General features: G+C 64.7%; 1 protein-coding gene across 6 annotated transcripts in view; it reads right to left on the reverse strand.

Moving 5' to 3' along the window:
• The window catches only part of ADGRB1 (adhesion G protein-coupled receptor B1), a 79,985-nt gene that overhangs the window by 31,980 nt on the left and 34,345 nt on the right, over positions 1-13,660 (reverse strand). For all 6 annotated transcript variants that reach the window (XM_087864551.1, XM_087864550.1, XM_087864549.1 and 3 more), the window contains exon 17: positions 13,190-13,233. In XM_087864551.1, the coding sequence (XP_087720677.1) occupies positions 13,190-13,233 (44 nt within the window). The remainder of the gene's footprint in view (positions 1-13,189; positions 13,234-13,660) is intronic.

Raw genomic sequence — 13,660 nt, forward strand, 5'->3', positions numbered from 1 at the left:
CCCACCCTCCACCCCCCAGGGCCAGGGAAAGAGCTCAGTCCATGCAGGGGGCTCAGGTGGTTAGCCAAGCCTCCCGGCTGTGCTGCACATCAGCCAAGGACTGACGGGCTGCAGGACAGGCGGACGGGTGGGCCCTGACCCGAGCACGCCCGTTGGCATCTTACGCACCCCCTGAGCTGGGAAAGGCCAGGGAAGTCTCAGTCCTTTCAGGAAAACCTCTAGGATGCATCCTCTTATACCCCAACATCTGGAAGTTTCCCCACATCTGACCGAAGTCCTCCCTGCTCCAGGGACACCGGTCCCCATCTCTGCAACACAGACAGGTCACTCTCTCCTCTTGTGCATAGCATTTGCTGCCTCTCGTCTGAGCTTCCGAAACTTGGAATATCTGGGTCATGGAGCCAGCCCCCCACCTCCCCGAGCCCAGGCCTGAGGAATCTGGGTCATGACACCTGCTCTTCCTCCCTCACTAGGTCCAGGGCGAGAGAAGGAGCCCGGCCAGGGGCACCTGCCAGGACCAGGAGGGCAGGGGGACCCAGGGGTTAGAGCGGGAGTCCCGCCCTGCCGAAGTTGAGGGGAGGCTGAGGGGGCCCCTGGACCCCCCAGATCAGGGCTCCCATAAAAGGGCCGGGCCTCCCCCATCAGACCAGGGCTCCCAGGGCAGAGCCATGCCTCACTGACCACACCACCTGACCTGCTGGGAGTCCAGGCTGGCTCGCCTCCAGGCCACCACGGGCTCCCCAGTGAGGCCGTCCCTGACCCACAGCCTCCATCTTTGGGGTCCTCCCACCGTACATTCTGCTCTGCTCACGGCTTCAGGGTCCTCTCCTGCACCCTCCTCTGGAAGGGCAGGACCAGGCCCAGCCTGCTCGCCTTGGTGCCAGCACACCAGTGGGGCACTAGCCCAGACTGGGCAGCCAGCCCCTCTGCCCCTCTAAACTTCCACCACGATCGGAACCTCGACACCTCCGCCCTTGCTCCCCCCCACACCTACAGCCGACCAGGCAGCAGCTCCTTGCATAAGGCTGACTGCTGCTCACCCCTCTATGGCACTAACCTGCTGGGACCCCCACCAAGTCTGCTGCCCCACCAGCCTACACCCGTCCTCCCAGGAGGTGCCAGGAAACGTGCCAGGACTTGTCGTCCTCTGCTCAGACTTCCCACGGCCCCCTCCTCACGGAGAGACCCCCAGGGCCCCAGGAACCCGTCCAGCCTCCCTGACCTGACCTCACCACTCTGCCCCTCAAGGGCTCCCCTTTGGCCACATTCAGGCTGCGGACCCCAGCTCCCAGTACAAACCCCCACCTTATCTCCCACTTTGCACTCAGTGTAGGGCCGCTGCCTGTCCCCATGTCCCAGGCAAGAGCAGCTCAGAGAAGACAAGCTGGCTGCCATCAGCCATGGGCCTGGTCCCCAGCCTGGCTCAGGCAGTGCCACCAAGGCACCTCCCTGCGGCCCAGGGTGGGTGGGAGCCACGGAGCTTCAGAGACCCTGGGAGGAGGCTCAGCCCGTGGCACCCCTGCCCCCCACGACCTGGCCAGTGCCCAGCCCAAGAAGGGGGAACTGGTTCCATTCCGGGCAGATTCCTTCCCAGCCGCTGGGCGCTGCCTCCCCTGTGATGTGGGCACAAATCCTCAGCCGGCACACTGTTGAGGGGGACATGGGGACGCACTGCCCATGGGCCCGGCACGCTCGTGGTATATCAGGGGACAGTAGCACAGAGGGTGCATTGAGCGCCGCCCCCCCGTCCACCCGTCCACCCACCGAACCAGGGCATTCGCTGCACTCACGATGCCTCCTGCCGGCCCACGAAGCGGCTCTATTACGGGACCAGAACCGTCAGGGTCCCCGGGGTTTGATGGGCTACTTCCCACTGGAGTGTGAATGACTCATAGGTAGCCTCCCACGCAACAGAAAAAAGCCGGAGTGGGCACAGCACACCCCAATGGGGAACCGGGAGCGGGCAGAGTGTCTCTGCAGGCAGGGTTTCTAGAGGCCCCTCAAAACTTTCCAGCCTGGTCTTCAAGATCCTCAATGGGCTGGCCTCCGCTTGTGCTCCCCAAATCCATCACCCTAGGCAGAGGCCCTGCTAAACCACACTTCGTCCGTCAGGAGGCCCACCTCCCACCTCCGCCTATTGACTTCTGAGCCATAAATCAAGGTTTGTGCTGAGTCTCCTCTTCCAGGGAGCCTGCCTGGATAGCCTGTCAATTCCTGAGCATTGCACCAGGCCCCTCCATCAGGTCCTGCCCTGCTTCTGTGCTGGGACCCCTCTCCCTGGGTCCTACCTCACCCAGCAGCCAGAGCTCATCAGAACTCCCAGGCTCCCTTGGCCCTGCTGGACCCGCCTGCACACGCCAGCCCAGATGGAACCACTGGTGACCCAGAACACAGGCGCCGTGTTCTGCTTCCAGGCCTTGATCTTGGCCAGTGCCTCTGACCACATGCCCTCCTGTCCCCTGGCTGACTCACCTGGTCCTTCAGGGTTCCCCAGAACCACTGCCACCCCTGGGAAGCTTCCCTGAGCTCCCCTCTGTGCCCAGACCTCAGCTGGCCACCAGGTCGTGAGACCCCCCGCAGGGCAGGTCGTGTCTGCTTCCCCACGGCTTGGCCCAGGTCAGCTCCACCCTATCTTGGTTCAGGGCCTGGGGGCAACACCTGTCGTCCCGAGGGGACCCTGATGTCTGTGACCTGTGGACCTTGGGGGTGGGACACCTGCCTGACTCGGGTCTTGCTAAGTGAGCTGCCTGGTGGGCCCCGCGCCCCTTCAGGCCTGCGTTCCTGCTCGTGGGGCTGGCTCTCCCGGTGTGGACAGGGTCTGAGCGTCGTGACTCCATGCCTGGAGGCTCCGTGGCTCCTCGCGTTGCTCACCGTGCCTACAGCCAGCCTCCTCGCTCCCACCTGGCGCCAGCCACACTCTGAGTCAGTGCTTCCAGCCACAGGCCTGTCCCCGCCTGGAAACCTGGCCCTCCCCGTGGTCCGGGCTCTTGTCCTCACCCCCTCCACCCCCCTGGGCAGACCAGGGCCCCCGGGGAGAGGGTGGGACCTGGGCCCCCCCAGCCCTGCAAGAAAGTGATCTGACGTGGGAGGGCCGGGATCCTGCTGACCCCGCTCCACCCGCTAACCCCTCCCAGCTCAGAGGCCTGCACCCTTGGGACCCTACCTGAGCCCATCACCCCACTTGGAACTTCCCGCGGTACCCCTCCGGCCAACTCTGCCCATCCTGTCACCCACCCCTGCCGACTGGGGGGCCACTGCCTCGACGCCCTCACACCCTCCGCGGGTGCGCTCACTGATCCGCTCAGGAAGCACCTCCCCGGCCTGCCTCCGTCCCCTGACTCTAACTGATCCCAAACCTGGCCACCCGCCACAGCCAGCCCAGCCCGTTCACCTCCAAGAGGCCCTCCCAGTTGCCACAGCCTTCCCGGCCTCACTCTGCTCTCCCACTCCGTCTTCTCCGCTCTGGGGGGCATCTGACGCTGACTGCTGTGGTCTGGCTCACCGCCCGCGCCGTGGCTGTGTTCCCTCGGAGCTCAGCCCGCCACCACACCGCCTCCCCTGTCGCCACTACCTGCACCCTCACAGCCGCCCCTGAAGCCACCAAGGTCAAGACAATGTCACCACCGACAATACCATCGACGCCCCAACAACGTACCCATTGCTGCCACCGCCATGACGTTATCAGCAACGCCACTACCAGCGCCACCGCGCTACTCCATCCATGTCACCGCCACCACCAGCACCCCCATAAGAATGACGTAATCACGTAATCGCACCAGCACCGACCGGCAGCACCCTCACCACATCCGCGCCGTCAGTCACACACCCGGTGCCACTGCCATCACCACTGTCACACCCGTCACGGCGCCAACACCATCCACTGCACGATCGCCGCCACAGCATCGACAGCACCGTCCCATCATCGCGGTGCCTTCACGGTCACTGGCGTCACCGCCACCGTGAGTGTCCTGACCGTGGCCACCTCACCTGCTCAGAACCAGCACCGTGACCATCGCCAGGACTGATGCCGGCTTTCACCAGCGAGCACTCCTCAGTGCCCGCCGTGCCTGGGGCGCTGTGTAGACGGAACCTGTCTTACAGAAGGTCCCGCGTCACCCATGACAGAATGCACGCAGGTAGCCACACCGTCACCACTGCCTGCCACACCCCTGACCGCCACCCCACCTTCCAGACATCTCACAGTTCGCCTGACTCCTAGAGGCCCAGAGATTCGGGGACCCTCCAGGTCATCCCACCATGCCCTGCTTCCTGCCGCCTCGGTACTGAGGCTTAGAGGGGAGGATGGGCAGCCGCAGTCCCTCTGGCCTCACTGACCCCTGGGGAGTCCTTCCTGCGTCTGCTCCACGTCGCGCCCTCCCACAAGCCACATCACCTCCCTGCAGATGAGCGTCACTGGTCCCCAGTGCCACCTGCAGGGGCACAAGGCCCCCGGCTGCCTGGGGAGTGGGATGAAGGCCTTCTGCCTCAGAAAATGAGTAGTCGCACCCGCAGCAGAGGGAAGCAAGCGTCTCAAGGGAGGACATCACCACACGCCCCTCAAGTCCAGCCCTCGGACCCCTGCCTCAGCCCCTTTGCACGTGCTGCGCTTGGGCCCAGAGGGCCTCTGCTGCCTGCCTCCCAGTGGGCTCCAGCTGGGGAACCAGGAAGCCTCTCCCCAGCCCGTGTTGGCCCCTCACCCTGGGCCCCGAGGCAGGTGCTTTCCCCACCGGGCACGGTGCAGGCCAGCGAGGGGACTTCTCCCACAAGCTTCCTGGAGGAGGGGCAAGGATGGCGCCTACTTGCTGACCATTGCCCACTCCATGGCCTGTACTCGACACCCATCACCTCATTTCAGCACTGCAGCAACCTAGTTTTACAGATGTGGAAACTGAGTCTCAAGAAGGCAAAAGGGCTCGCCCACAGTGACCCTGTTAGTAAGGAACGGGGCCAAGATTTGAGGCCAGGCCGGCTGCAGGTAGAGCCCTGCACCTCCCACCTGCTCAGCCACCGGCTCATGGCAAGGCCCGGGGCGGGCACTCCGGACATGCAGGCCTGGCCTTGGAGAGAGAGGGGTGGACGACAATTCCAGGATCGCGTGGGCAAAGGCCCAGCAGCCTGTGGTGTGGGCTGGGCCTGGGAGGCAGTGGGCAGCGAGGCTCCCGGGAGAACGGGGACAGAGGCAGGACAGGGTCTGAGCGGGCGGGCCGGGCAGGGCTGTCCCTGCAGGAACAGATGTCCGTGCACAGCTCAGCCCTCCTCCTAGGGGGATGAAGTGGAGCCGAAGTGCTGGTGGGGTGAGCACGCCCTATGGGTGGGCACCACGACGAATGCAGAGTGCCGGCACGGTGCCCATGGAAGGACAGACGGACGGGTGAATGGGACCCCTGCCGGCATCCTAAAGCAACTCTGTGTGCTGCCCAGACAGACCCTGCTGTGCCCCCGTGCACCCCTTCCTGCACTAACACAGCCCAACAAAACCGCTGCTCCCCCTTCACCCCGGGGCAGCCCCCTAGCCCCTCCTCCCCCTCCCCCATTTCCTGGCACCGCCCAGCGTCCTAGCGCCCAGCACTGGTTTCCCTGTGGGTCCACCCCCTCCTCCCTGAGGGCAACTCCAGGCTCCTCTTCCTTGCCTGCCCCCCTCCCCAAGCCAGAGCCTGGCACAGGCTCACGCGGCAGAGCCCGTGGGCTGGGGGTGCTGCCGGTGGGGTGCGGGTGCTGATGGCCCCGGCCCAGCCCAGTCCAAGCCCCTCTTCCAAGGCCTCTGGCCGCTCGGCCCCATGACCAAGGACAAGCAACACAGCTGACTCAGTCTGCACCCACAGCCACCCTGTCCATCTCCCACCCCACGGGCGTCCCCTGACACCGAGCCGGTCCCACGCCACCCGGCGCCCGTCCCACTCTGCCAGCGGATCTTGAGAGCTCAGGGGCCTCCCCTCCCTGACCCTAGTGTCTCTGTGGACGCCACGCTCCCAGGGCCACATCCCCGCCCACCTGCGGGTGTGGAGATGCCAGAGGACAGACGCAGGGGCACCTGCTCACAGCTGGACACACAGCACCAGGAGGCCCGTGTGCCCCGACGCTCCACCCAGGGAAGGCCCCCACCCCCAGATGCGCCCTCCGCACCAACACGCCCAGGCCCTGTGCACATCTCTGACACCCCACCGTGCTCTTGGCCAGACCACCCCCCTTCCTCTGCCGAAGCCCCCTCTCCAGACCTGCCCCCCAGGCCTGTCACCGGCCAGGAGCGGCTGGCGTGCTTTTCCAGCAGAGTAAGAGGGGAGAGCAGGGGAGAGGGTCAGGGGAGGGGTGGGCGGTGGGGCCGGGGCCAGCTCTGGGCCACAACTGGCAGTGCCATCCTCTGCCTGGGAGGAGCCCGGTGGGGGCTGGGGGGCTGGTGACACCTTCCCAGACTGGGTGCTGGTGGGCACTTGTCCATTGTACAGTCAGGGAGACTGAGGCCAGGGCTTGCACGGCCAGCGTGAGCAGAGCCAGGGATTCCTGACCTGGAGCGAGGGGCTCTCCTAACCAGCCAAGTGTGGCTAGAGGACCCACACAGACATATCTCCCCCCCCCCCAGCCTGGGGACACACCAGGCCAAGCGGGCACTCCAGTGAGGACAACTTGGAGCCATGTCCAGGGCAGACTCACCTTCCTTGGCCCCCACCCTCCTGGGGAACCCCTCCCATCCCAAATGTGAGTGGTGAGGGGGTGAGCTCACCCTGGTGGATACCCTGCTGGGTGGGTGGCATGGGGGCACCTCAACAGTGGGACCCTGTCACCGAGTTCAGACCCCACTGGGCAGACTGGATGCAGGGAAGGAGTGAACGGGTAAATCCCCAGTCCCCTGAGGATGAGGGGCCCCCTCAAATGGGACATAGTCCAGTGGTCTCTGTTCACCTCCTGGGGGCTCACTGTGTGTCCCTGTCAGGGGAGATGCATGGACAGTGGACAAGACCCACGCCCTGCCCTGGGGCCCCCATTCTGCAGGGGGAGGGGCACACAGGAGGCAGGAAACACACGAATGCACAGACTTCTTGCTCATTGGGGTCTGAGCTGGAAGGAGGGGACAGAACTGTGGGTGCAGGAAAGCGGGCTGGAAGGCCTCTCAGAGCAGGTGGTATTTGAGGCCTCCGCAGAATTGGGCACAGGGGACAGGCACAGATGGGCCAAGAGCCCCGCTGTCCTGAGGGGGGCGGCAGCGAGGGGGACTATGGGGTGGAGGCAGTGGCTGGGGGAGCCGGGCTGTCAGCCAGGAAGCGGGGGGGAGGGGGGGTGCCATGACCTCGTGACCTGTCTGCCCTCTCCAGCTCCCAGCCTTGCCAGGAGACGGGCAGGCCTGGGCTCAGCAGCCCCTGCAGGAGAAGGCAGTCTCCAGCGGGGCTGCGCCAGCCCCCTGCCCCCCCCAACGACAAAGTAGAGGGAGACTCAGAGAAGGGAAGGGCACTGGGGAAGGGCCTGGGGCAGAGTCTAGGGCTGCGGAGCAGGGGTGGTCTGGCCATTCTCCCCCATCTCCCTTTTGCCCGCCTCCTCTGCCCCCATCAGAAACCAGCCTTCGTGGGAGGACGCCGCCTGGGAACCAGCCGCTGACAGGGACCTAGGGACCCTGCCAACTCTCCCTTCCGCTCCCCCCCCCCCCACCGCCTGCCCCTCACTGCCCTCTCCAAGGAAACCAAGGATGGGGGCAAGGCTCTTAAAGGGACCGGGACACACACTCGGGCGGGGGCCCCAGGGGAGGGCCCGGCCTGGGTCCCAAGCGTCCCTGTGTGGCAGGGCTGGGGTCAGCAGCACAGACCCGAGGGCGACCCTGGCTGGCGAGGCGGCATTCTGGGCCTGTCTCCTCTGCAGATGCAAGCCTGTGTGAGTCAGCCAGGAAGCATGTCTGAAGAGCCTGGGGTAGGGTCAGGCTTCAAGAGTGTGCAGGACCCCACCCCTCCGCCGGCCTGTCCCAGCGTCCACCCTGCGGGCTCCGCTTCAGAGAGGAAGGGCGCAAAGAGCCACCAAGTGAGAGACCCCCCACCCGGGGCACTTCCAGAGGCTGCGCGGCCGATGTGCGTGTGGGCCCGGGAGCACGGAGACCTGCCCTTCCCAGGGCCCTCACAGGGCTGGCCCCCAGCACGCACCCCCAAAACGCTGGTGTCGCAGGAGGAGCACAGGTGGGGAGTCCCTGCCCCCGCCCTGCACGCGGGGCCCCAGCTCCCCACTTGCAAGTCAGCGGAGTGGACGGTCTCCCAGAATCTTACCAGCTCTGCCTTCTACGCTCTAACTCGGCAGCCGCCGTGGGGGAGACGCCAGGAGCTGGCTTCTCGGGACCACGGGACCCGGGCCCAGGATGTGCTCTGGGCCCTCATCAGCTCTGTCACCACCAGTCTGTCCTTTCTGCTCCCCATCCTCCACCGTCCTCCCGAACGGCTGGGAGCTCTGCAGGGACCCCCCCTTCCCCTCCCTAACACCCCCGCTCCTGGGCCTCACTGCCAGGGCCAGGCTGCTGTAGTGCTGCGGGGGAAGGGCACCGAGCCATGCTGCCAGCTGGGGTTCCGGAGCTGGTGATTGGGGTCTTTGGCTGGGAGGGGGAATTCGACCATTTGACGCGGGCATCTGGGGCAAGCGGGGCTCCAGGGAGCTGCAAGGGCCCGGTGTTGACAGAGCTGTCAAGTGTGGGTGTGGAGGCTTCGTGTGGAAATGTGTGTGTAACTGGGGCGAGGCAGGTGGAGGGTCTGTGCTGTGGGTGGAAGCCTCTGACTCAGTTTTTCTAAGACGAGCATGTCACATGGTCAACTGTCGCATGTGTCTAGAAGAGGAGGTGGCCCTGCAAGCATATGACACACGTATAATTATATGTGAACATGCTCAACGGATTCCAGAAAAGACACACAGTCAGGGCCCAGAGTGGCACCGGGGTCAGGGCTCAGAGTGTGACCAGGGTCAGGGCCCAGAGTGGGACTGGGGTCAGGGCTCGGAGTGGACCGGGATCAGGGCCCGGAGTGGACCGGGGTCAGGGCCTGGAGTGGGACCAGGGTCAGGGCTCAGAATGGGACCAGGGTCAGGGCTCAGAGTGGACCGGGGTCAGGGCCCGGAGTGGGACCGGGGTCAGGGCTCAAAGTGGGACCGGGGTCAGGGCTCAGTGTGGGACCGGGGTCAGTGACCAGGATCAGGTCCCGGAGTGGACCAGGGTCAGGGCCCAGAGTGGGACCAGGGTCAGTGCTCAGTGTGGGACCGGGGTCAGGGCTCAGAGTGTGACCGGGGTCAGAGCTCAGTGTGGGACTGGGGTCAGGGCTCAGAGTGGGACCGGGGTCAGGGCTCAGAGTGGGACCGGGGTCAGTGACCAGGGTCAGGGCTCAGAGTGGGACCGGGGTCAGGGCTCAGTGTGGGACCGGGGTCAGGGCTCAGAGTGGGACCGGGGTCAGGGCTCAGAGTGGGACCGGGGTCAGGGCCTAGCATGTGACCAGGGTTAGGGCTCAGAGTGGGACCGGGGTCAGGGCTCAGAGTGGGACCGGGGTCAGGGCCTAGCATGTGACCAGGGTTAGGGCTCAGAGTGGGACCGGGGTCAGGGCTCAGAGTGGGACCGGGATCAGAGTTCAGTGTGTGACCGGGATCAGAGCTCAGAGGGTGACCAGGGTCAGGGTTCAGTGTGTGACCAGGGTCAGGGCTGAGTATTTTGTAAAGATCAGGGCTCAGTGTGTGACTGGGATCAGGGCTCAGTATGTGACCAGGGATCAGGGCTCAGCAGGTGACCTGTGCCAAGGCTCCTTCTGAGATCAGGACAGGGTTCTGTTAGGGATCACAGTCATGGATGGAAAAATCACTATTTCTCAGCGGATGGTCACTGGTTCCCTCTCCCCCAAGCCTCCACCCACAGTCCTGCACATATGTGACAATCTTTCTCATCCCCTCCCCCCTCCACACACACAGGTCCATGCCAACACAGACGCAGGTCCTGGGTCACAGGTGGAAGCAGACTTGGGGCCCTGTCCCTGGACCCTATGTCAGGTCACCTAGGAAACCCTGGGCTCCTCTGAGCCCATTCATGGGGTGAGGAGCTCCCCCCCCCAGCCATGGAAGGAGGTGTCCAGGGCAGAACAGGGGTGGGTGTGGGGGGCAGAGCCAGCTCCCTCCACCACAGCAACGCAGCCTCCGATCTTCCCCCGTGGGTCCCAGGCTGCCCAGTCATGGGTCAGGTGCCTCAGTCCCCACTCTCGAGCGGTCCGCTGAGTCACAGGCCTTTAGGAGGCGCAGCTTTCTCAGAGGCGGCAGACACAGGGCCACTGGGCTCCCAGGGCCATGCCCAGACCCAACAGGGGGCTTGTGTGCGAATGCTGCCGGGGCGCACCTCAAACACAGCACAGCTACTGGCGCTTTCCCTCTGTCCTCGGGGCCCTGGGCCCCCAGGTACGGAAACCTTAACAATCCCGCACATCCAGAGGTGACCAGGGGTGGGTGGGGCACGCTGGGACTGTGGGCAGGCCTCCCGCAGCTAAGAGAGGAAGGACAGGTGGAGTTCACGGCCAGAGGTGAGAAGTGGGGACCTGGTTGCAGGATGGGGAGTGGAGGCTCCTGGAGCACAGGGTCGGCCATGTGGTCCTCCTCGGCCACACGAGGGCCCCCAGGACAGTGAGCTGGACCTACGGGGCTGGCCAGAGCTCCCACAGCTGCTGCCCAGGGAGGCCAAAGGGGATGAATCCCACCTCTCAGGAAAGCAATTTACTTCCAAGAGCTTAAATTGTGCTGGGATGGGGCGTCAAGGAAGCAATCAGAAATGTGGGCGGAGCTGGCGGAGCAAGGGTGCTGGTGTTTGTCAGGAGAAAGGGGAGGCCCCTCCAGTCGGGGTGAACCGTGTGCCCGGGCTGCAGGCAGCCTTTGGACAGCCCCTGGGGGGAGGGGGTTTTAGTCCACGGGGAAGGGCCCGATGGCCGGACCAGAAGCCACAGCACAGCCCGGCGGACTGGGAATGCAGACTCCGAGGGGCTGGCTGGGCCACGGCAAGCATGTGGGCCTGCTTCCTTGCTTTTTCTTTCATTTGTCTTTCAGACACCCCATTTTATACCAAGAGGCCATGACACCTGTAAAACCCAGAGAAAAGCAGGGCAACGACCTAAGCCAGAGGACCACCTGCCAGGGCTGCAGGTCGCCCAGCCCTCCCCCAGCCCAGCTGCCGCCCCAGGCCCAGAGCGAGAAAGGCCAGTGGACCCCGACGAAAGGCCCCGCGTGCCCTCAGAACAGGGCCCTGGCACCGCCAGTCTCTTTTGCCAAAATGCTTGTCTCCAGACACCCACGTGCACGGTGCTAGGTCAGGCCTCTGCTCAAACATCATCTCCTCAGGGAGGCTCCCATGAACCTGCTTTAAAAGGCACTTCACCCCACCTGCCACCAGGTCCATCTAGCTCCACTTCTTGGCATGTGGCATGACCTGACATTTTCATAGGAATCTATATAGTCCTGCTTTACTGCCCCTCCTCACTGGAGACAGGACAAGGTTGAGGACAAAACCTGATAGAGAAGTGCCTTGTCTGTGATCGGTAATCACTGGAGAATGAGTGGGTGGATGGATGGGTGGGTGGGTGGGGATGGATGGGGGTGGATGGGTGGGTGGGTGGGGATGGGTGGGGGTGGACGGGGATGGATGGGTGGGTGGATGGGGGTTGATGGGTGGGTGGGTGGGTATGGGTGGGGGATGGATGGATGGATGGATGGGTGGGTGGGGATGGGTGGGGGATGGATGGATGGATGGGTGGATGGGGATGGGTGGGGGTGGACGGGGGTGGATGGGTGGGTGGGTGGGTATGGGTGGGGGATGGATGGATGGATGGATGGGTGGGTGGGGATGGGTGGGGGATGGATGGATGGATGGATGGATGGGTGGGAGTGGACGGGAGTGGATGGGGTGGGTGGATGGGGATGGATGGGGGTGGATGGGTGTGTGGGTGGGTGGGGGATGGATGGATGGATGGGTGGATGGGGATGGGTGGGGGATGGATGGATGGGAGTGGACAGGGATGGATGGGTGGGTGGATGGGGATGGATGGGGGTGGATGGGTGGGTGGGTGGGGGATGGATGGATGGATGGATGGATGGATGGGTGGGGGCGGACGGGGGTGGACGGGGATGGATGGGGATGGATGGGGGTGGATGGGTGGGTGGGTGGGGGTGGATGTATGGATGGATGGATGGATGGGTGGGGGCGGACGGGGGTAGATGGGGATGGATGGGGGTGGATGGGTGGGTGGGTGGGGGTGGATGGGGATGGGGTGGATGGGTGATGGGTGGGTGGATGGGTGGGGATGGATGGGTGGCTGGGGATGCATGGGGGTGGATGGGTGGGTGGGGTTGGATGGATGGATGGATGGGATGGATGGGTGGACGGGGGTGGACAGGGATGGGATGGGGTGGATGGGGTGGGTGGGGGTGGATGGGGATGGATGGGGGATGCATGGGGGGTGGGTAGATGATGATCCCATCCCAACAACTTCCATAGTTCCTGACACAACAGCCCCCACAAACTAGCCCCATCTTGCCTGTCCCCCGGCCACCCGCTCTTCCTGGCCACACCTCACATCCCAGTTGTACTCCCCAAATTCCATGATTTTGCTCAAACTGTGCTTCTTCTGCCTCAACCCCCTTCTCTGAGTGTCAGCCGTGGTAGGAGCCTTCCTGACCTCCCAGGACACACACTCATCCCTGCCCTGCGCAGAGCGCAAGGATTGCTGCGTGTCCCCCGGCTCAGGGGGCCAGGCTGTGCACACTCACACTCCCGGCCGGCCCGGGGAAGGGGTGCAGGGAGGTCTAAGGGATAGACCTGACGCCGGCGCTGACAGCGACGGGTGGTGACAATGACGCCCAACCTCCCAACCACACCCTCCCCAATGGGGAAGGCCTAGCTCCCACCAGGCTTACCTGACCCAGCAGGATCCAGCGCCAAGCTCTTTCCCGCCCCACGTCCCCAAATTCTGACCCCCCTCCTCTGGAGGCCGCTCCCACTTTGGGCCCTTCGCATAGCTCTTTTCTGGGAGGGGTGGGAGGCGGGCTGGGTGGGCTCCAAGCTGCCTCAGAGCCAGATGTGGCAGGGAGGGATCACGCGAGACACGGATGGACGGGAAGACACGGCCTCAAACCTGAAACTGCACCCTCCCCATGGGCCAGCCTCCCCTGAGCCCACCCTGGAGGCCCCGAGGCCACAAAGTCCATGTGAACTTACACATCCGACTCATCCCACAGGATACAGGTCTGGTTGGTGGTGCCCTGGGAGAGAGCGGGGGGGGGGGGGGTTAGGATCACGTGCCCTCCCTACAGGCCCGCCCAAGGGTCACTGCGGGAGGCCACCCGTAGGCGTGCTAGGTGGGCATTCTGGTTGTGCTGTCATCCCCAGAGATGGAGCTTGATGAGGAGGAAACTGGCCCGGAGCGGGGAAGGCACTGGCCCAGCCCTCAAGCCACTCTCGTCCCTCCCCACGTGGGGCTGGGCAACGATGGCCGAAGCCCATCTCGGGTGCCCAGGCAGCCAGTCTGGCGTAATACAAACTGGCATACCAGGGAGACCTCCCGCGGGGCCCTGCAGGTAGGCCCAGGCTGGGCCTCAGCAGACAGCTCTGTCCTGGGCGGGAGGGAGAGCGGCAGGGTCCGGGGCACTCTTGGACACTGGTGGGAATGAGTTAGTTCTCCACCAAGCC

The sequence above is a fragment of the Ursus americanus genome, chromosome 9 (genome assembly GCF_024610735.1).
Source record: "Ursus americanus isolate L20-20 chromosome 9, mUrsAme1.1.p, whole genome shotgun sequence".
Lineage (NCBI taxonomy): Eukaryota > Metazoa > Chordata > Mammalia > Carnivora > Ursidae > Ursus > Ursus americanus.